At 54.6% G+C, this 21,412-nt stretch overlaps 4 protein-coding genes across 4 annotated transcripts; 2 read left to right on the top strand and 2 right to left on the bottom strand.

Moving 5' to 3' along the window:
• The first annotated feature begins 313 nt into the window (after positions 1–313).
• On the top strand, positions 314–768 carry ZNF593OS (ZNF593 opposite strand). The gene is made up of 2 exons (XM_054437656.1): positions 314–358; positions 622–768. Exons 1-2 carry the CDS (start codon positions 314–316, stop codon positions 766–768), a joined length of 192 nt encoding a protein of 63 aa, XP_054293631.1.
• Positions 769–1,064: 296 nt separating this feature from the next.
• ZNF593 (zinc finger protein 593) lies at positions 1,065–2,098 on the bottom strand. The gene is made up of 3 exons (XM_054447989.2): positions 1,754–2,098; positions 1,457–1,519; positions 1,065–1,362 (listed from the first exon to the last, which is right to left on the bottom strand). Exons 1-3 carry the CDS (start codon positions 1,951–1,953, stop codon positions 1,221–1,223), a joined length of 405 nt encoding a protein of 134 aa, XP_054303964.1. The 5' UTR covers positions 1,954–2,098; the 3' UTR covers positions 1,065–1,220.
• Positions 2,099–2,980: 882 nt separating this feature from the next.
• C1H1orf232 (chromosome 1 C1orf232 homolog) lies at positions 2,981–7,854 on the top strand. Its single transcript, XM_054463037.1, has 4 exons — positions 2,981–3,533; positions 5,836–5,919; positions 6,031–6,128; positions 7,498–7,854. The coding sequence occupies exons 1-4, from the start codon at positions 3,450–3,452 to the stop codon at positions 7,793–7,795; spliced, it is 564 nt and encodes a 187-aa protein (XP_054319012.1). The 5' UTR covers positions 2,981–3,449; the 3' UTR covers positions 7,796–7,854.
• A 191-nt stretch (positions 7,855–8,045) lies between these two features.
• On the bottom strand, positions 8,046–11,176 carry FAM110D (family with sequence similarity 110 member D). The gene is made up of 2 exons (XM_054457487.2): positions 11,030–11,176; positions 8,046–10,423 (listed from the first exon to the last, which is right to left on the bottom strand). Exon 2 carries the CDS (start codon positions 10,341–10,343, stop codon positions 9,528–9,530), a length of 816 nt encoding a protein of 271 aa, XP_054313462.1. The 5' UTR covers positions 10,344–10,423; positions 11,030–11,176; the 3' UTR covers positions 8,046–9,527.
• Between the last annotated feature and the right edge of the window lie 10,236 nt (positions 11,177–21,412).

The raw sequence follows: 21,412 nt of genomic DNA on the forward strand, positions 1-21,412 counted from the left end.
GGACCCGCCTCCTCGGAGAGTGGGGGAGGTGCCGCTCAAGCCTGATGCTGATCTCTTTTGACAGCTGCTCCTAAGGCTGGCAGGATGGTAGGCAGTGGGGGAAGGGACCAGATTTAAAGGTCCAGTTGCTCCGCCCCCCGCCAGACCTGGGCAGGCAGGCGAGGGTGAGCATCCTCTGAGGGCTTGGGTCTTGCGTATATAGAAGGTCAGAGACCCCTCCACCCTAGTTTCCACTTCTTGGTGTCATGAAGACCACTGGTCTTCATGTCCGCTCCCACCCTACAGGCCGCCAGGGAGACCAGTGCTGCCCACCATGCGATTTCGACGCCTGACCCCTGGTTACTTCCGGGTGTTACAGGTAAGTACCCCTGATCAACGGTTTCTGGCACGACTGACCCCTTCCTCCCCCTACTATAGCTGGGTTGACACCCCCAACAGCCAGGCTGTCACGTTCCCTGCCGCCTGAGCAGGCAGGCCCAGATGGGCAGTGAGGCGAAAGGGATTGGGGTGGAATCTCCCTGGGGCAGGACCGGCGTCCTACACCTACTCAGCCCCTTCCCACTCCCCACCTTCCTGGCAGTCTCAAGTGACCCCTGAGGCACACCCTCTGTGCATCTCCAGATGCAGGTAGCTGGTGAGCTGAAGGCAGAGCCCCGAAGTCTGCTGGCGGGAGTTGTGGCTACAGTGCTAGCTGTCCTCGGGCTGGGTGGCTCCTGCTATGCTGTCTGGAAGATGGTGGGGCAGCGGCGGGTGCCACGGGCCCCATAACGAAGAGAGACTCTCACCTGGATGCTGGGGGTAGGTGACTCGGGAGGGGGCTGCAATCTCAGAAGCCTTCTTTTCTGGGGATCAGTCTCTGTCAGAAGCAGGACGGAGTAATCTGATCCCACTCCCGCCACCCCACACTGCATCAGGCCTCCATCTGGGTGTTCCAGTTCAGATGCTAGGACCTCAGACCAAGTGGGGAGTAGACATCCTAAGCCTGGTGCACAGAAAGTAGTAGAGAAGCCCTTCCAGGGCAGGAGTTTGAGACAGCGGCCTGGAAGTTAGAGTTGGAGGCAAGCTCTCTTTGTCCAGTTCCTTTATTGGGAGCAGGGCACCCAGAAGAGGCCCTCCGCTCCCTAAACCCAGAGGCAAAAGGGGTTGGCACGCTCCCTCCCAGCCTAGTCCTTGAGTCACTGTCCATGGGCAATTCCTCTGCCCTGCATCTTCAGGCCATGTCAGGTAGAGGTGTCCATCTCAGGGACCTCAGTGGACACTTCTGTGGGCACTGCCAGCCGCCTGGGGGGCATATAGGATCCCATACCCGCTGCCCTCTCCGCCTCTTCCTGACTGTAGGGCTCGACGCTCAGCTGCTTCAGCCTGGGAGAAAGAAAAACAGGAGTTGGGAGCTGACCAGGTGAGCGCCCTATCTGCTGAACACCCATCCATCAATCCTCTCCTTACTCCTTCATACCTTTTCTTGTGGTCTTTGGATCGGAAGTGGGTCTTCAGGTTGGCGGAATCGATGAAGTACCTCCTGTAGAGATGGAAGTGAGAAGGAGAGTGAGGAGGTGATAGTCTCCCAAGTACGCCTATCTCCCTAGCCCTAGCTCGTCCCTGACGCCAGGATCCGGGTCTAAGAAACGGGAGGCGGGCGGACCCACGGGTCCCAAGAGAGAAGACTCCGCGCGGCCTGGGGCTTGAACTTCACATCTCCCGGCCGGTACCGCGGACCCTCCTCCGCCCCAGGCCGGGCTCGTCCGGGACTCACGCGCAGGCCAGACAGCGGTGCAGGCCGCCCCCTGGCAGGTCGGGGTCGAACTCGGCGTTTGGGTCGGGCTGGGGCCGTGCGGGTCCCTGAGGCCGCAGCTCGCGGTGAATCTCATCCAGGTCCGGCCGCCGCCGCTTCGCCTTCATCTGCCGGGCTAGAGAGTGCGCTCGGTGCGCGCCTGTCCGGCGGGAGCGACCCATGGCCAGAAACAGCCCGGCCGGCCAAGGGGCCAGGAGCAGGGCAGAGAGCACACGTGTGAGCGCTTCCGGGCCGATCAGCTACGTCAGGCCACGCCGCGGGGCGAGGCAGGCTCGGCCGGACCGCCTCTGATGACGTCACTCTCGGCCAGCGGCTCGAGCGCCGCCAGGCGGCCGTCGACGTCAGTGACCGAGCTCAGGACGGGTCCCCAGAAGTGTGCCCACTGAAGGGCATGGCCCCGCGGGCCCTCGCTGGGGAGGCGCGGGGTGGTGCGTGCGCCTGGGGGTTTCGGGGCCGTGTTGCTGCCCTGCTCTTCCTGGCCTGGTCCAACCAGTATCAGTGCCAACCTCTGCCCCTGTCATCCCTTCCTGTTTCCCAGACCTTGGACTCCGCGGTGGGGGTGGGATGCTTTATCTCCGGAAAGCACTGATAAATGTCTGTATCATGAATAAATTAGTAAATGACTGAGAGTGAATAAGTTTGGAATCCCAGCCCCACCAGGGCTTCCCGAGATATCTCCAGTCCCTGAAAAAGCCCTCACTTCTCCCGGCTCCCGTTATTCCCTTGAGTCTCCATCCTCTCTCTGACCCCAGCCAAATCCGTGAAGGGTGTTCCTCCCCAGAGATTGCAGTCCTCAGGCATCCAAACTCCAGAGAGCTCAGTTCCTCTCACAAGTACTCATAGAAGGACCTCTCCATCTTTGCCACTTTTCTCTAAGCCCTGGGCTCCCAGAGGTGGGCTGGCAGCAAAGGCCTAGGTGTTGCATGCTCAGAGTGGGCAGAGGCCTAGAGGGCCTTTCCCCATTCACAGGAGCCTGGTGCCTCCCAGGCTGGCCAGAGCCAACTCAGTTGGAAGGGGCCAGAGGAGCTTAGCAATAATTCAGGGGCTCCAGCTCTTTGGAGTCTGTCGCCAGGAAACAAGGAGACAGGCACGTGTATCCCTGGGGAGAGGAATCAGTTTCCAGCCCAGACAAAGGAGTGAAATGTAAGCCCAGGGTGCCCACTGGGGGCCTGCGGACCTTCCTGCTCCAGTTCATTGAGGCTGAGTAGGGACACAGGGTGGAGCCCTGCTGAGGACACAACTGGTATGACTACAGTCACAGAGGTTCCAGTGTGGGTCCCGGACTTCAGGATTTTGTGAATGGAAGAAGATTTTCCTGGAGCCATGCTAAGAGATGAACAACTCAAGTACTCCTAGGCCCAGGAAGAGAGCCTCTCTAGAGACAGATGTCTTGTCTTCATTATTCTTGGCCAATATGGGTCAAGACAAGGGGCCAAGGTGGCAGAAGCTTGTTCCATCCCCCACCCCCCGACTCCTTTGGATCAGGTTCACCTCCTGGGCACTGTGCCAGCTGGAGAGGCTGGTGCATCTTTAATGAAGTCACTGGATCCCTCGGACAGGCTCTTGGCCTCACCAAGTTCCTAGAGCCAGACTCACTGGTATCCACTGAGCCACCAGCTTCCTGTGCTTGTGTGCCAGGCCCCTTCCCCCTGCAGCCATGAACCAGGCCTTCTGGAAAACCTACAAGTCCAAAGTGCTACAGACCCTGAGTGGGGAATCTGAGGAAGACCTGGCAGAGGAGGTGGGTGCCATCCATGCATGCTGGGTGGAGCATGTGCAGAGGGGCAGCAGGAATGAGCAGTATGAAGTGTGACACAGGATAGGCTTGGAGGTGGGGGGGCCACATTTGTGCAGATGGCACATTCAGGGATGGTAAAGAGCATGGTGCAGCATCAGAAAGCCAGGACATTCAAGAAAACTGAGGAAGAAAAGACTTAGGGACCATGGGAGGAGTGGCCACTGTCTCCAAAGGTCTCAAGGCTGCCACATGGAAGAGATTCTTCTAGGACCAGTGGGCAGTAGGCACACGGGCACACTTAGCTGGACACAACTTTCTAATGGGAGCAGAAGTCGGAGTGATGTAGGGAGCCCCATGTTACTAGAGGTAGGGGGAGTGGCGCCTGTACTAGAAAGGTCACTGTAGCAGCATCAGATCAAAGCCATACTTAGACCATGCTTTGTTCTGACATTACAAAAAACAAACAAACAAACAAAAACCAGGCTGGGCCGGGCACGGTGGCTCATGCCTGCAATCCTAGCACTTTGGGAGGCTGAGGCGGGTGGATTGCCTGAGCTCAGGAATTCAAGACCAGCCTGGGCAACACGGTGAAACCCAGTCTCTACTAAAATACAAAAAAAAAGTAGCCAGACATGGCGGCATGCGCCTGTAATCCCAGCCACTTGGGAGGCTGAGGCAGGAAAATTGCTTGAGCCTGGGAGGCAGAAGTTGCAATGAGCTGAGATTGCACCATTGCACTCCAGCCTGAGCAAGACTCTGTCTCAAAAACAAACAAACAAACAAAAAACAGACCAGGCGCTGTGGCTCCTGCCTGTAATACTAGCACTTTGGAAGGCCACGGAGGGTGGATCACCTGAGGTCAGGAGTTCGAGACCAGCCTGGCTAACATGGCAAAACCCTGCCTCTACTAAAAATACAAAAATTAGCTGGGCATGGTGGCGGGCATCTATAATTCCATCTACTCAGGGGGCTGAGGCAGGAGGATCACTTGAGCCCAGGATTTCGAGACCAGCCTGGGTGACATGGTGAAACCCTATCTCAACAAAAAAATACAAAATTAGGCAGGCATGGTGGCACACACCTGTAGTCCCAGCTACTCAAGAGGCTGAGGTGGGTGGATCACTTGAGCCCAGGGAGGTCGAGGCTCCACTACACTACAGCCTGTGTGACAGGTGAGACTTTGTCTCAAAACAACAACAACAGCAAAGTTTCTGAAACCAGGGACAGTCTTATGTCTGGAGGCTGTGATAAGTGGCAGTCACACAATCACACAAAATGTGGCGGAGGCAGGAATCGGTTCGGAGGGGCGGGGAATGGTTTGAATTCTTGAATGTCTGGAGAGGGTGTCTAAGGCTGGGCTTGTGCAGAAATGTCGGTGAGTAACTGGTGTGATCAGTGTCTGGGTGGAATCCCCAGTGAAAGTGTATGTGCAGGTGTGAACATTTTGGGTAGCAGTCTGCCTGCTTGCCTCTGTGTAGACATTTGCAGGTGTTTGTATGGTGTAGGTGTTTTGGTATCTGTGGTTGGGTGGAGAGGTTTTGTGTGTTGCGGATAGGCCTCTGTGCAGCTGTCTGTGGTTGTATAAGTGCACAGGTGTGAATGGTATAACTGTGTGTGTCCTTGTATAGGTGCTTCACAACATGTATGTCTATGTAGAGGTGAAGAGCTGTAGCCATGTGGGGGCATGCTCATGTGCAGGTGTGTGTCTACATCAGAGTGCAAGCCCATGTCCACGTGCTTTTGGGTGTACATGGATGTGTCTGTGGTGGGCAGGTATGTGTGCTCAAGGGTGTCTGCAGCTCGGGCTGGTGGCTCACGCCTGTAATCCCAGCACTTTGGGAGGCCAAGGTGGGAGGATCACTTGAGGCCAGGAGTTCGAGACCAGCCTGGCCAACATGGCAAAACCCCATCTCTATTAAAAATACAAAAATTAGCAGGGCGGTGGTGGGTGCCTGTAGGCCCAGATACTCAGGAGGCTAAGGCAGGAGAATCACTTGAACCCGGGAGGCAGAGGTTGTAGTGAGCTGAGATCGCACCACTGCACCCCATGGCAAGACTCCATTACACACACACACACACACACATGCACACACAAAGGAAAAAAAGGATGTCTGCAGGTATTTACTCTGCAGGTATACATGTATGCATTCCCATGTGCCCTTGTGGGTCTGTGGAGTGTTTAGGTGTGTGTTTAGTTCTGCGGGATTTGGGGTGCCTGGTCTGTGTGTACTAGGCTAGCAGTGGAGGAGGGAGATCCCACTCCTCTGCGGCCTCTCTCATGCTGTGTGGGGGTCTTGTGTTCCAGAGGGAGAACCCAGCATTAGTGGAGTCTGAGACAGCAGAACCGACCGAGGAGACCTTCAATCCCATGTCACAGCTGGCCCGCCGGGTGAGTATTCTCCCTTCTTCCACCCCAACCGTGGGCAGCCTGGCAGAGGCTTCTGTGGAGTCCTGGGAGGTTGTGCTGGGCCCCCTCCCTGACTCCCAACCCCTTTCCCAGGTTCAGGGGGTCGGGGTGAAAGGCTGGCTGACAATGTCATCTCTGTTTAACAAAGAAGATGAAGATAAGCTGCTGCCACCAGAGCCTTGCGCTGACCAGTATGTGCGTGTGTGTTTGTGGTGGTTCTGGAAGGGGCCTGAGGTCCCCCTTCTGCCTGGTCCTTTCCTTCCGGTTTGTTTGTCTTTCTAACCACTGATGGCTGGAGAGGGGCAGCCCCAGGCTGTTTCTGTTTCTCTCAGCAGGAAACAGGCCAAATCAACATATCTGGGAGATTAGGGTAAATCTCAGGAGGAATTGACCAGCTGTTGGGATTGAGGTGCTAGAAGGTATTTATGGGCTCTCAGGACCCATCCGCTTGGGAGTGGCCATCTCTCTGAAATCCAAGAATGGAGAATACCTTTAGGTGTTTGCAACAGGTGATCCAGCTCAAAGGTTCTCAAGTACTGCCTAAACCCTCACCCTCCAAGGAAGCGAGTCACAAACATATTCCTTGGACCCTCCTTCAGAGACTCCGATTTCGCAGGTGTGGCAGAGTCTTGGGGCTCTAGCCATGTTTTCAGCAAGCTCCTCCAGGGCCCTGCAGCATGCTGCTTTGGGAACCACTGTCTGAGAAGGTCTTTGAGGCCAAGGATTAGCGGGTGGGACCTGGGACCTCAGTCTTCCTCCTGTCTCTATCTCTGGCAATTATCCATTTCTGCCTTTTCTCCATCCTGATCACATCCCCCTCTCACCATGGACCCTATTCTTTTCTCCTAGAGTCCCCATGACCCATCAGCCTCTCCCACCCCCAGGTTTCCATTCTTTCCCCCCACCCCCCTCCCCAGTTCCCTAAGGAACTTCCTGGACTTGAGGCTTCCACTTCAAGCTTCATCACCTCTCCGTGACTGCCCTTCCCCCCAACATCTTCCCACCTCTCTTGAGTCCCCCGCTCTCCCCTAAGCCTCTGACCTAGGCCTTCCTGTCGCTTCACCTTTCTCCCGTGCCCCTATTCCCCCTTTCCCTCAATCTCAGGACCTGATTCCTGTCCGTGCCCCGCCTCTTTTTCCCAGGGCTTCCCTCAGGTGGGATCTGAACAGCCCTCCCGCTCCCACCTGCTTTCCCAGGGATCCTTCCAGCTTGCCAGACCTGCGCACGCCTCCAGCGTCCCTCGAGCCTTGCCTGAAACCCTGACCTCATTCTCTCCCCAGGGATCCTGATCTCGGTCCCCTCCCTCCACACCCCTCGCCTAATCCCCTGATCCTGTCCCACCCCAGCCCCCTTTCCCAGGGCCTCTGAGCCCCCCCCTTGCCTCCAGGCCTTGACCCTCCTCCTCGGCCCGGTCCCCCACTGGTCACCTGACCCCGCTCCTCCCCACCGCCCCTGACTCCGCCCAGGCTCCCCGGCCCCACTAAACTCGTCCCTCAGCCCAGCCCATGTTCCTCCCCGGGACCGCCCGGCCGCTTCTCTGACCGCGGCCCTCTCCCGCAGCCCTCTGGCGGCGCGACCCCCCTCGCAGGCGGCGGCGGCGGCGGCGGAGGCGCGCGGCCCGGGCTTCTGGGACGCGTTCGCCAGCAGGTGGCAGCAGCAGCAGGCGGCGGCGGCGTCCATGCTGCGCGGCACCGAGCCCACTCCGGAGCCGGACCCCGAACCCGCGGACGAGGCCGCGGAGGAGGCCGCAGAGCGCCCCGAGTCGCGGGAGGCCGAGCCGGTGGCCGGCTTCAAGTGGGGCTTCCTCACTCACAAACTGGCCGAGATGAGGGTGAAGGCTGCGCCCAAGGGTGACTAGCGGGCTGGCCGAACCCCGCGCCCGCTGCTCCCACCCCTGATAAAAACCCTGGCCCGACAGCCTGTGTGACCGCGTGCTTTTGTTCAGACATCCAGAAAGACTGCTTTTGCGGGGGGCGACCTCGGGCGGGGTCCAGCTGGAGGAGTCCTCACCTCACCAAACATACAAGGCGTAAATGACCAGAGTCAGCCCGCGTATCAGGATGGGTTTTTTATTTAAGGTACAACTTTCCAGGAAGTTGGAGAGCTCCAGAGGACTGCGTCCATCGCCCTCTCCAGCCTCATTTAATTCAACAAACTGTGCCTGTGGCCCTACTATGTGCGCCGTCCCTGTACTAGGAAAAAGGTCGAAGATTAACTAGAGAACCCAGACTACCAGCGGGTCCCACAAAAGGTGACAAATTGAGGCCCAAAAATAGGACTGTACTTGGGAGCTCAGAGCAGGTGAGGCTGACTGGGGCATTCAGGAAGGCTTCCTGGAGGAGAATATACGTTATCTCCGAGAAGGAAGAGCAGAGAGAAAAGGAACGGCAACCCAGGCAAAGGAAGAAGGCGCATGAAGGAAGAAGGCTTGGAGGTGCGAAACTGTGATGAAAATAGGCGACCTTGTGTGTCCTTGCAGGAAAGGGAGGTAGTGGCAGGAGCCTGCCGGCTGGCAGGAAAGGTTCCCTTCTTTTCTTTTTTTACTTTTTGAGACGGAGTCTGGCCCTGTCGCCCAGGCTGAAGTGCAATGGCTCGATCTCGGCTCACTGCAACCTCCGCCTCTGGGGTTCAAGCGATTGTCCTGCCTCAGCCTCCAGAGTAGCTGGGATTACAGGTGCGCGCCTCCAAGCTCAGCTAATTTTTGTATTTTTAGTAGAGACCATGTTGGCCAGGCTGGTCTCGAACTCCTGATCTCGTGATCCACCCTCCTCAGCCTCCCAAAGTGCTGGGATTACAGGCCTGAGCCACCGCGCCCGGCCCGGTTCCCTTCTTTTTGTGTCCGAAAGATGGGATCTCAGCCCTTCATACCCAGTGACCACAACCGGGGCAGCAAAACTCCGGGAATGGGGCCTTTTAGGATCTGGTGGAGCCCAGATTTCTGGAGCAGACGCCCCCTCGGGCTCCCAAAGCGCTTTATTCCCAACTCCCAGCTCTAGTTTGGATCGACCTGGAGGCCAGTGGAGATCACAACAGTGTTAGTACTGATTCGGTAGAAGTCACAGCAGTTATCGTTTATTGAGCACTTTCTATATGCTGGGCACTTTGCCATGCGCATTACAACTATTTTGAAATACTTCTATCCCCTACCCGTCCCTCCTTAATAACCGAGGGGTGCCGCTGCGTCCAGGGAGGTCAAGTGCTTGCCCAGGATCACACAGCCGGGAACACACATTCCAAAACCCACGGGTTTAACCGCGAAAACCCGTTTGCTCCTTCCTCAGCTCCCCATTTAAATAACGTTTTAACTTTATTCAGCAGGTTTGCTCATCTCCCTCCCCAATCGTGACTCCCCAGACGGCGTCTCCACAGGGACCAAGAGGCCTCTCCCTCCTCCTTCGCCACGGGCGCAGGGAAGGGCCTTCGGCAGCAACTTGTCCCACCTCCCCAAGGTTCAGACGCGAAACTGATTTCCAGAAGGAAGGGCTTACGCAAAGGCACCCAGCGCGGCGGAAGAGGGGTGTCCCTGTCCGTGCCCGGGGCCAGCCCCGCGCTTGGCACTCCCAGGGAAGCCGGCCTCGGAGCCGCGGCGGTCACACCTCGGACTCGCGCGGCGGTCCGCGGGCGCGCTGGCAGCCGTACAGCCACTGGATGACGCGCGCGTTGCGCTCCACCACCGACACAGGGGGGCGCCCGTCCCGCGCCGAGCCCGCTGCCTCCGAGCCGCCGCCGCCGCCCGCGCCGTCCGGGCTGTCCACGCCCCTGTCGCTCGATGTCCAGTCGCTGGCGTCACCGGAGCCGGGCGGCGGCGAAGTTCCTGCCTGCGGGCTGGCGTCGGCCCCCCAGCTCTGCGGGGAGAAGCGCTCTGCGCCCAGCACCTCCACCAGCGCGCGCTCCAGGCCGCAGTAGTTGAAGAAGCGCTCCTTCTCCGACAGGGGCAGCGAGCACGTGGGACACAGCGCCAGCTTTCCCGCCGCTTCCGGGGCATCCTGGGGCGCGGCCCAACCCCCTGAAGCTGCAGGTCGCTCTGTGGAGGCCGGGCTGCTCGGGGCAGCGTCCCGCGGGGCACCCAGAAAGAGGCGCCGCACCAGCCCCTGGCCCTTGGCGTTCTCTTTGTTCACCGAAGCCTTGCAGTCCCGCTTCTGGCGGTAGAAGATGAGGGAATCAGGCCTCGGCAGCCGCCTGCCGCTTCCCCGGCGGGCCGGCCTGGGCGTCCTGGGCGATGCAGGGGGCCCCAGCTCGTTGCAGGGGTGCGGCGTGAGCGGCCCAGGACTCCCACGCAGGGCTGGCTCCTGTCGCCTAGCTATCACCTGGTGCGTCTTGACATACTTGGCTTTGTCGGCTTCCAGCCTCTCCACGGCGCTGGGGGTCCGTCCTCTGGACGGGGTGGAGGGAGGGGCCAGGAGCATCTTAGCAGAGCTGGTCAGGACAGTGCCCCATAAGTAGCCAGCCACGGGGCCAAGAGCAATTGGCTTGGGCTCTCACAGACCTGCAGGGAGAGAGGAAGGTCAGGCCGAGGGTAGGAAATGCCCCTGGTCCTCTCCTGCCGGCATTCCTCAGTATAGGATCAGTCAGCCACCCTCTCCCATCCAGGTTAGCCGGTGCCACGTCCAGGGAGCAGAGGCTCAGGCCATCCCCTTTCCCTGTCCTTCAGAGACATTGAGTGGGGTCTCTCTGGCCACTCAGAAACATATTCCCCTTTGAAGGCGCCCCAATCTGGCCACAGGGCCATGCAAGCAGGCCTAAGCAAGCAGGACACTTGGAAAAGGAAACAGGGCTGGTCCCGGCCCAATTCCCAAAAGTGGCTTCAACCGGAAAAAATACCTCTTCCCAACCCAGCAGCTTTGAGCCCAAGACAAGAAGGCTCCCAGCCACAGGCTGGCTCCAGCAGGGCCCACCCTTCCCGCCCCCAAACACCGAGGTCAGGGATATAACCACAGGGTAGGAGCCTCCAGTAATTGCAGCCAACTGCCCTGCCCAGCCCCAGCAGGGCCATCGGGGCAGGAGAGGGAGGTGGTCCCCAGGCCCTATCAGCTACTGCCAGCTACTCTGCCCCTGCCAAGGGGATCTCAGAATGCCAAACTGTAAACATCACCTTGTTTAACCTTTGCATTTCCATTTCATGAAGAGGAAACTGGCTTGGAGAGGAGGGGGGCTTGCTCAGGTCCTGTTGAGAGTTAGGAGCCAGGACTGGAACCCAGGTTTCTTTTTTTTTTTTTCTTTAGACGGAGTCTTGCTCTGTCACCCAGGTTTCTTGCCTTGCAATTCAGATTGGATCTCTCACTTGCCTATCAGAACTTCCCACTGAGGCTGGGCGCAATGGCTCATGCCTGTAATCCCAGTACTTTGGGAGGCCGAGGTGGGTGAATCACCTTAGGTGAGGAGTTCCAGACCAGCCTGGCCAACATGGCGAAACCCCATCTCTACTGAAAATACAAAAATTATCCAGGTGTGGTGGCGCGCACCTGTAATCCCAGCTACTTGGGAAGCTGAGGCAGGAGAGTCGCTTGAACCTGGGAGGCGAAGGTTGCAGTGAGCCGAGATCACGCACCACTGCACTCCAGCCTGGGCAACAGAGCGAGACTCCGTCTCAAAAAAAAAAAAAGAAAAAAAAAAGAACTCACTGATACTTTGCGTGTATTCCTGCTGCTATAAAACCAAGCAATTTCCGTTAGAAATGGGCCCCTTGCCTCACTAAAAAGTTCCTTCCACTAATTCTTCCTAATAACCTGTGCTCCCACTCCCAGAAATTTGCCCTCAGGGTCCTTGTCCCTTTTTTATCCTAAGACCTCATGACCCTTTTCCACCTCCCTTCTGCTGGGGCAAGGAACGAGGAGGGGTTGTAAATCAAGAGCTGACAGTTCTCTTGGCAGTAACAGAATGGGCCACCCACATGGCCCTGCACACCCGATCCCACCCCTATCTTCCCCTACTCCCCCTGAGTCCTGGAGTCTGAGGGACCCTGGATCTGGGGATAACAAAGGAACAGAATTAGCCAGGGAAGTGGGGAAGGGGTCTGTGAGAGGCCTTGGGGCAGAGACCCTGCCAGGCCCAGCTCACCCCTGCACCCAGCATCTAGTGTGTAGTCAGTCTGCTCATGGGTAGTTGAGGCCTGGGAACCAAGGAGAGTCTGGCAGTGTCCCCCTCCCTGTCTCCCAGGGAGTCTCCTGGGCAGTGGGTCAGATTCCAAGATCCCAGGAAGGCACTGCTTCTCTGACCCCATGGGTGCCCTCTGTCCTCTCCTCTTCTCCCCAGCCCTGAGCAGGGAGACTATAAAAAGTTCCTAATCACAAGGACCAAAATAGTCTGTCATCCACAGCCTCTTCCCTGCCTTCTGGGCTAGGCTGGAGGCCGGACCTCAGACATCCCGTCCTAGAAGCCTGGCAGGCGGCCTCGGGCCCTCCATTCCTTTGCCTGCCTTCTCCCAGTCCTGAAACTTGTGGTCTCAACTCTGCCCAGGGCTTCTGCTCTGGGCATGGGCCATCTTTTAGGCTCACTAGTTTGGCACCAGTCTCCCTGCCCTCAGGCCCCTGGGTTCCTTCCTACCCCAGCCCTGGGCTCAGGGTACACTCACCTCTGCATGGGAGGCCTAATTGCAGGGGTCCTTGGGCAGGTCCACACTGAGGGCAGGAGTGGACAGCAAGGACTAGAAGTAACTTTGGTGGCAGCCAAACCTCACTCTCCACAGGAAAAGCAGAGAAAGCCTCCGCCCCCCACCCCCCAAATTAACCCTCGCCTTCCTGAGGCAGATCCTGGCCTCCGTTAACTCTTTCCTGATCACAGTCTCTGCGCTGTGGAGACCTGTGAACCAAGTCCAGCTCCTTTTATTTTACAGATGGTCAAACAGTCCCTGCCCGGTTAGGTGATTTGCTGTGGAAGCACTGTGAGCTTGGGCAGAGCCAGGACTCCAAACAAGGCCTCCTGATCCCCAGGCTTCCTCCAAAGGCCTGGGGTGGGGGCTCCGTATGTGGGATCAGCCCCCTCCCTGGGCTGTGGCAGATGCTCTGACAGTCTGAATGGGAAGGCAGAACAGGGTCCTAGTCAACTTGCTTTTTTCCCTCTGTAGCAGGCTGAGACCTGCCCTGGTCTGGGTGCTGGGTGGTGTCAAGCCTGCTTTCCCTGGGAGTGAGACCAGGAATCTGCAGCCTAAGGGTGGGGGCATTGGTGCTGTAGATGTGCAGGTGAGCCTGTGGCGGCAAGTCTTGGCATGAAGGTGACCCTGGAGCCCACTGGAGCTGCCTCTGCCAAGGCGCTTTCATGGCAGATGGGATTGCCTGGGAAGACAGTGATGAGGGGCCGATTCCAGGGCCAAGCCCAGGTCCTTTGGCCTGCTTCCTTCTCTGCCCACACTTGGAACCTCTTAGAGCTTCTCCCATCAGAGTTTCTTCTCTGACACCTTATGTCTCAAGGTGAAACCCTACCTCATAGGAGACACCTCCCATCTCCCGAGCAGGCAAACTAAACTCTCCAGCCCAGACTAAGACCAGTGCTCAGGCCAAAGGATCCTTGCCCCCCTTGGCTGGCCACCTTCCCCAAGTCCCTCCTCCTACTTTCTAGCCCTCTTTCATGTTTGCAAAGCACATTCCCGTCTGTGCTCTCTGATCTCCTTTGACTGCCCCCCAACAAGGACCCTAGACAGGGTTCCAGCAGGAATGACCCCCAACTTAATGAGTAAGGAAACAGGAGCTGAGCAGGGAGAGAGATGCCCAAAGCCCAGCTCCAAATCCACGCTTGGAACTGCACCCTCTGCCTGTCAAGTCAGTAATGGGTCTGAAAACCCAAGGCCCATCTCCTGGTAAGAGGTTTTTATTACCTAAAGGGGGGATTTTGTTTTGGGGATTTTGTTGGTGATAGTTCCATATTGTGTTGTTACAACACTTTTCAAAATGCCATTAGCTGCTTTGTCATAATCCCCATGACAATCTTTGGGGGAGGTTTTATTATTTTTCACACTTATGGCTGAAGAGACTGAGGCTCAGAGAGGAGAAATGACTTATCCAAGCTCACCAAACTCTGTCACCCAGGCTGGAGTACAGTGACGTGATCTTGGCTCACTGCAACCTCTGCCTCCCGGGTTCAAGCGATTATCCTGCCTCAGCCTCCCGAGTAGCTGGGATAACAGGCAAGTGCCTGGCTAATTTTGTGTTTTTAGTAGAGACCGGGTTTCACCATGTTGATCAAGCTGATCTTGAACTTCTGACCTTGCGATCCGCCCACCTCGGCCTCCCAAAGTCCTGGGATTACAGGTGTGAGCCACCGCGCCCGGCCAATAGCTAACTTTTATTGAGAAATTAATATATGTGAGGGGCTATTCTAAGTACTTCACATAAGGATTAACATATTTAATCCTCAAAACAACCCGATGAAATGGCACTTTCGGGCCGGGTGTGGTGGCTCACACCTGTAATTCCAGCACTTTGGGAGGTGGAGGCGGGCCAATCACTTGAGGCCAGGAGCTGGAGACCAGCCTGGCCAACATGGCGAAACTCTGTCTCTACTAAAAATACAAAAATTAGCTGGGCGTGGTGGCGCGCTCCTGTAATCTCAGCTACTCGGGAGGCTGGGGCAGGAGAATCACTTGAACCCAGGAGGCGGAGGTTGCAGTGAGCCAAGATCACACCACTGCACTCCAGTCTGGGTGACAAGGGTGCAAAAAAGAAAAACAAAAAAAGTCACTTTCATTCTCCTAACTTTCTAGATGAAGGCTGGGGGTGCCAGCTTGGCTCTGAGATCTGGTCAGGAAGGAGTTAAGCATGGGAGGTGGGCAGGGCCCAGCTGGGATGCTGTCAATGGCAGGAAACCTGGCCCGCCGCCTGGGGGGAGGATGGGGCTGTTGTGTCTGACTCTGCAACCCCCATCCCTTTGGTCTTAAAGGAGCATCCAGGTTGGGTGGTAGGACCAGTAGGGGCCCCTTCACAGCTCCCTTATAGGGATCGAGGACAGATGCTGGACTACAGAAAGAGGGGAGTCAGGGTGCAATGCAGGTGACACCCTGAGGCAGCTCTGGTCTGAGAGGGGTGACTCGGTCCTCCATGCCAAAGCCCTCAGTTGGAAGTGCCCCCACCTCTGCTCAGGAGGGTTTTGTCAGGGAGGGGAGACAGCCCCAGCTCTGGGAGCCCCCAGTGAGACAGAAGTGGCACAGCTCTGCCCTCAGGGATCTCTGGTGGGGGCTGGAGGAGGGCTAAGCAGCCTTGCTCTCAGGAGCTCTCAGTGTGAGGGCAACAGACCCCTACCCTGATGCCAATGGACAGAATCCTGGGAGACAGGCACAGACCTTCTACCCTGTGGGCAGAGCAGGGTCAGGGAGGAGAGGTTGAATTGGATCGGCTTTCTGGGTAAAAGGGGGCCCTGAAAAAGTCAGCAGAGGAGAGGGGAGGCGGGGGCGGATGAGAAGACGAGGTGGGCTGCATCTGTCTGGCCTCGGCTCCCAGCCACCCTCGCCATGAACTGGACCATCCCTGTTTCTGGTTGTGGGTCCCCCGGGACTACCTTAAAGTGGCTCTTTCCGGCCCTAGAGCCAGGACCTCAGGCAAGGGGGAAGCGAGTCTTGGGGGGTTTCCTTCCTACTTCCGACCTCATTCCCAGATCACCTTGAGGATGGAGATCGGGAATGGGCCTGAGTCAGAACGTCTCCTTCCAGGAGATGGTGGTGGGAAGATGGGGGAGCAGCTCTGGTCAGTGTCGGGAATCACCAGCCGGGTCAGGGAGGCCTTCAGATCCAGTCTCACATCCCATGCCCACATTGTCACGGAGGAAACGTGTGTCACCCCCCTCACTAGCTGGCTACAGCCCCCACACCTCAGCCCTGCCTTTGATTCCAGCTCTAGTCTACCTCTCGCTGGCTGTGTGGCCTTGAGCAAGAACTTAACCTCTCTGAGTTTCCTTCTGTGTCAGGCAGGAATGGTGAGACCCAGCTCCTGTGTGGCTTGGAGATGCAGGGAAGTGGAGCCTGCAACCGCAAGGTGCTCTGGAATGTGGCGCCTGCAATCTGCAAGGTGCAAGTTAGATGAATCTGACTTCAGCTTTCGCCCTTTACCAATTCCTTGCTGCCCTTCTGGCCTACATCTCTTTTCCTAATCCCGGTCTTGCTCACAGCTGCCGACAGCAAATCACCGGGAACACCTGCACTGTGCTGTGGGGTCCGCAGATGGATCTGACGTGGTTTTGCTCTCAGATGGTGGCAGAGGCAGAAAGCTTCATCACGACTGGTAAGAGACCAGTGCTACTGCAACCAAGATGAACACAGCAGAGGGGGTGGTGACCTCTTCTGCCCGGGGTGGGGTGGGAAGCTTCAAAGAGGAGGGGTATCTGAGCCCTCCTGGGAAGGGATTTTTGACTGGGTTAGGAGTGGGGGAGACAGAGAGAGTGTTGGGCCGAGAGCACTGCTGGCGCCAGGTCTCAGTGAGGGCAAGAGGCCAAGGAAGGGTCACGGAGAGTGAGAGAGGGAGGAGCGGGAGAGAAGGTGGGAGGGCGTAAGAGAGAAGATGGGGTGCAGAGAAGGGATGGGGTTTGTGAACAGATGGGTAGGCTCAGACTGAGAGAAGGGGCTCGAGGGGACTTAGAGAAAAGATGGGAGCTCAGGGAAAGGAAGGGCTCAGGGAAGGGACTGGAGTTTCTTGAAAGAAGAGTTGGGGAGAGGGTAGGGGCATCTGTCAGGCCCCAGGGCCACAGGAGAAGCCCCCCACAGAGATTAGAGCAGCTGTCCTCTAATTCAGGGCTTTCCGTTTCGGAAAGAATCTCAGCCACAACAATAGCCTGGCCCCAGTGCCTGCGCTCCCTCTGAGGGGTGTGGCCTCTGGGCAGAGCCAGGCCCCACACCCACCGCCCATGACTCATGGAGGAGGGGGCAGGGGGAGAATGGGAAGGAAGATGCCATTAAACTTTTTTCTTTTTTTTTTTTTTGTTTTTGAGGCAGAGTCTTGCTCATTTGCCCAAGCTGGAATGCAGTATTGTGATCACAGCTCACTGCAACCTCGACCTCCCAGGCTTGAGTTATCCTCTTGCCTTAGACTCTGCAGTAGCTGGGACCACAGGTGTGCAACATCACACAGAGCTAATTTTTGTATTTTTTTGTAGAGATGGGGTTTTGCTATGTTGGCCAGGCTGGTCTCGAACTCCTGGCCTCAAGTGATCCTCCCACCTCGGCCTTCCAAAGTGCTGGGATTAAAGGCATAAGCCACCGAGCCCAGCCTAAGCATTTTTTTTTTCCTGAGTAATTATGTGTTGCTAGTGAACAAAGTGAATAAGATAAGATTTCTGCTCTCACAGAGTCTCCAGCGTAGTGTCAGAATAACAAAACCAACTACATTTACTGTTCCCTATATGCTAGGCACTATGCCAAGTGCTTCACACTCAGTGCCCCGCTGACTTCTTACAAAATCCTATGTGAAATGATGGGTGTTATTACTAGCTTACTTTTATAGATGAGGAAACAGAGGCACAGAGACGCAGAATAACTCACCCACAGTCACACAGCTTGCAGATGGTAGAGGTGGGGCTTTAACCTCGGGGGAGAGCTGTCTGCCCCTATGTGGCTCAGGCAGGGCTAGAGCAAATCTATTTTCACTGCCTGCTGGCCTCCCTGCCTTGCTTGCTCTGTCTTCTGGACTGAGGCAAGGATGGGCATGAAAACAGTCCCAACTGCCATTCTCGTCATCTCCACCTCAGCCACCACCTCTCCATCTCCACCATCTCACCTTCCACTTACATGTCTTCATCACAGTTCCTTTAGATTGGGTACAAGGAACAAAAAACATCTCATCTAGACTAAGTAAAATAGGGGAACACATGAAAAAGAAACAGGGTTTCTCATGGAATGAGTTGGCAAGAAATCTATCATCCTCCTAGCTTGACAATGTATATCTTCATAATGACAATGTTGAAAAATATGGCCAGGTGCGGTGGCTCACAGCTGTAATCACAGCCGTTTGGGAGGTGGAGGAGGGAGGATCCCTTGAGCCCAGGAGTTTGAGACCAGCCTGGCAACATAGGGAGACCCATCTCTACAAATAATAATAAAAGATATTAGCCAGGCATGGTGGTGTGCACACCTGTAGTCCCAGCTACTTGGGAAGCTGAAATGGGAGGATCACCTGAGCCGGGTAGATCAAGCCTTCAATGAGCTATGATCGTGCCACTGCACTCTAGCCTGGGTGACAGAGCAAGACCCTAACTCAAAGAAAAAACAACTATTTTTAAATTTTTTGAAACAGAGAGAGTTGGCAAGATGTCAAAGGTGACTGAGTTTAATTAGTGTTGGACACATGTGGGTGTTCTGTTAAAGGGCCAGTAATGTTGGATGAGTAAGAAAACAAAGATGCATATAAGGTATAAATTATATCTTTATCCTGTAAAATTTATTTTTCTTGCCTTGATTTCGGCAAAATTAATAATTGTGTTGCTGTAATCAAGTCTCACATAATTTGTATTCTACTGACAGTAATGCCTAATTAGACAACCTCTCCTATATCTGTGTTGGGGTGTTTTTTGTTTGTTTTTTTCTTTTTTCGTTTCAATTTAGAGAAACATTGCTCTACTGAGAGATTAGCAACTAGAAATCAAAATAAAGGGTGGGCAGGATGGCTCACACCTGTAATTCCAGCACTTTGGGAGGCTGAGGTGTGTGGATCACTTGAGTTCGAGACCAGCCTGGCCAACATGGTGAAACCCCATCTCTACGAAAAATACAAAAATTAGCCCGGACGTGGTGGCACACACCTATAGTCCCAGCTACTCCTGAGACTGAGGCAGAAGAATCACTTGAATCCGGGAGGCGGGGGTTGCAGTGAGCTGAGATCACACCACTGCACTCCAGCCTGGGTGACAGGGTGAGACTCTGTCTCAAAAAAAAAAAAAAAAAAGAAATTATTAAAGTAATAATTAAATTTAGAGAGGAACTATGAATGTTACATAACAGGTTTAAATGTTGAAATGGAGTGCATATGATAAATGATGGTGAACACAGGACACATTACAAGATATGTCAATGTCATCATATACACGCCTATCTCTTACATCATAATTTTCACGTCTCATAAAGCAAACCTAGATTCATGAATTAATAGTAAAGAATTAGCACCATGCTTCATGCATATTATGCCTAGCCTTCATTTACAAATTTACGAGTAAAATGAATTGTTTCATGTTGCAGAATGTTCCTCAGCCATTCTATGCTTCTTTTGAAAATGCAGTAGTCCTCCCTTATCCGAGAGGGATATATTTCAAGACCCCCAAGGGATCCCTGCATCCACAGCTATTACCAAAGCCTATATATACTATATTTTTTCCTATTCATACATACCTATGATGAAGTTTAATTTATAAATTAGGCACAGTAAGATATTAATAACAAAAACCCATAATGAAATTTAACAAAACAATATACTGTAATAAAAGTTATGCGAGGCCGGGCACGGTGGCTCACACCTGTAATCCCAGCACTTTGGGAGGCCGAGGTGGGCAGATCCACGAGGTCAGGAGTTCGAGACCAGCCTGGCCAACATAGTGAAACCCTGTCTCTACTAAAAATACAAAAATTAGCCGAGCGTGGTGACATGCATCTGTAGTCCCAACTACTCAGGAGGCTGAGGCAGGAGAATAGCTTGAACCTGGGAGGCTGAGGTTGCAGTGAGCTGAGATCACACCACTGCACTCTAGCCTGGGCGACAGAGCAAGACTCTGTCTCTGAAAAAAATAAATACAGTTATGTGAATGTGGTCTCTCTCCCATTCTCAAAATATCTTATTGTATTATGCTTCTTGTGATGGAGAAGGGATGGAGAGGGATGGCCTGTGATTTCATCACTGTACTCAGAACGGCATGCAACTTAAAACTTATGAATTGTTTGTTTCTGGAATTTTCCATTTAATATTTTCCAACTACCGTTGACTGTGGGTAACTGAAACTGTGGAAAGTTAAACCGCATATAATGGGGGATACTGGGCTGTGCTACAAGGTGGAACACGAGGTGAATCAAGAAAATGGACACAGCACTGCTGGGAAACAACACTTTCTTATGCAAGAATCTACAGCACTCCTGCTCTCAGAGGATGGATTTTATGAGTTAATTGATGTCTTTTCTCTTACCTGAGTGCTTCCACCACTCAGTCTTTCCCACCTTCCAAACAGCTCTTTCTCCACCAATAGCAGCAGCACCACACACTAACTTTCCTGGCATTCGGATGCAGTAGGCTTCTGCTTCAAGGACACAGGGCAAGAGATGTGGAGAAGTGTGGCGTTTGTTTGTTTGTTTGTTGTTAAGCATGTGTTTCTCTGGATTGAATGGAATTAGGTGTGAGAGCAGATGTCGAGAGCTACAGCTTCCACTGTGTGGCACTGAGCACTGGGTCCTGCGTGACAGAGGCCCAGGGGGTCTTTAATAAATTCCTTTCTGGATGCTTTTGATATATGGGGTCCTTTATTTTCATTTTTATTTATTTATTTACTTTTTTTTTTTTTTTTGAGATGGAGTTTCGCTCTTGTTGCCCAGGCTGGAGTGCAGTGGCGTGATCCCAGCTCACTGCAACTTCTGTCTCCTGGGTTCAAGTGATGCTCCTGCCTCAGCCTCCCGAGCAGCTGGGATTACAGGCGCCCACCACCCTGCCTAGCTAATTTTTGTATTTTTAGTAGAGACGGGGTTTCACCATGTTGGCCAGGCTGGTCTCCAACTCCTGACCTCAGGTGATCCGCCCGCCTCAGCCTCCCAAAGTGGTGGGATTACAGGCGTGAGACACCGGCCTATTGACTTATTTTTGGATACAGGATCTCATTGTTGCCCAGGCTGGAGTGCAGTAGCATGATGATAGCTCACTGCAACCTTGAACTCCTTGGGCTCAAGTTTCAGCCTTTTGAATAGTTGGGACTACAGGCACAGCACCACCACACCTGGGTTATGGGGTCCTTTAAAGGGCAGGAGCCCCTCTATCCAGTTCTAAGGAGGGCACTGAGCTATGATCAGGGAGGTGTTGTGTCACAGTGAACATATCCAACCCTGGGGAATTACCCTTTTATACCCAAGGAAGGCAATCCCCAGGCTTAAATCTGTCGGGCTGATTTTTCAGTCACTTACAACTGAAATAAACCTGAAGGAAGCACATCATTCCCTCCTAAACTAGGATCACATTTTTCATGACGGTTGTAATGTTGAACATGTGCAGCCTCAGTTTGCTCACCATCCAATCCATCTCCATGGTAATTTGGAAGGTATGCTGACCAAATACTTCCAGGTTTGTTTAAAGCTGTCCTGGAAGTACAGTAGACATTCCCCTAAGAAGTCAGGAGACCAAAGTTCTGGTCCTGACTTTACCATTAACTCACTCTTTGTCTAGAGCAAGTCACTTTCTTGAGCCTCTAGTTTCTGATCTGTTGAAAGGAGGGAAGTGGATTAGACTCAGGCTTCCCAAATACCATTCCTTGGGCGGATTCCAGTTGGCTACATAAAAATATATGTGGGGGCCGGGTGTGGTGGCTCATGCCTGTA

This window comes from Pongo pygmaeus, chromosome 1 (genome assembly GCF_028885625.2).
Source record: "Pongo pygmaeus isolate AG05252 chromosome 1, NHGRI_mPonPyg2-v2.0_pri, whole genome shotgun sequence".
NCBI classification, from domain to species: Eukaryota; Metazoa; Chordata; class Mammalia; order Primates; family Hominidae; genus Pongo; species Pongo pygmaeus.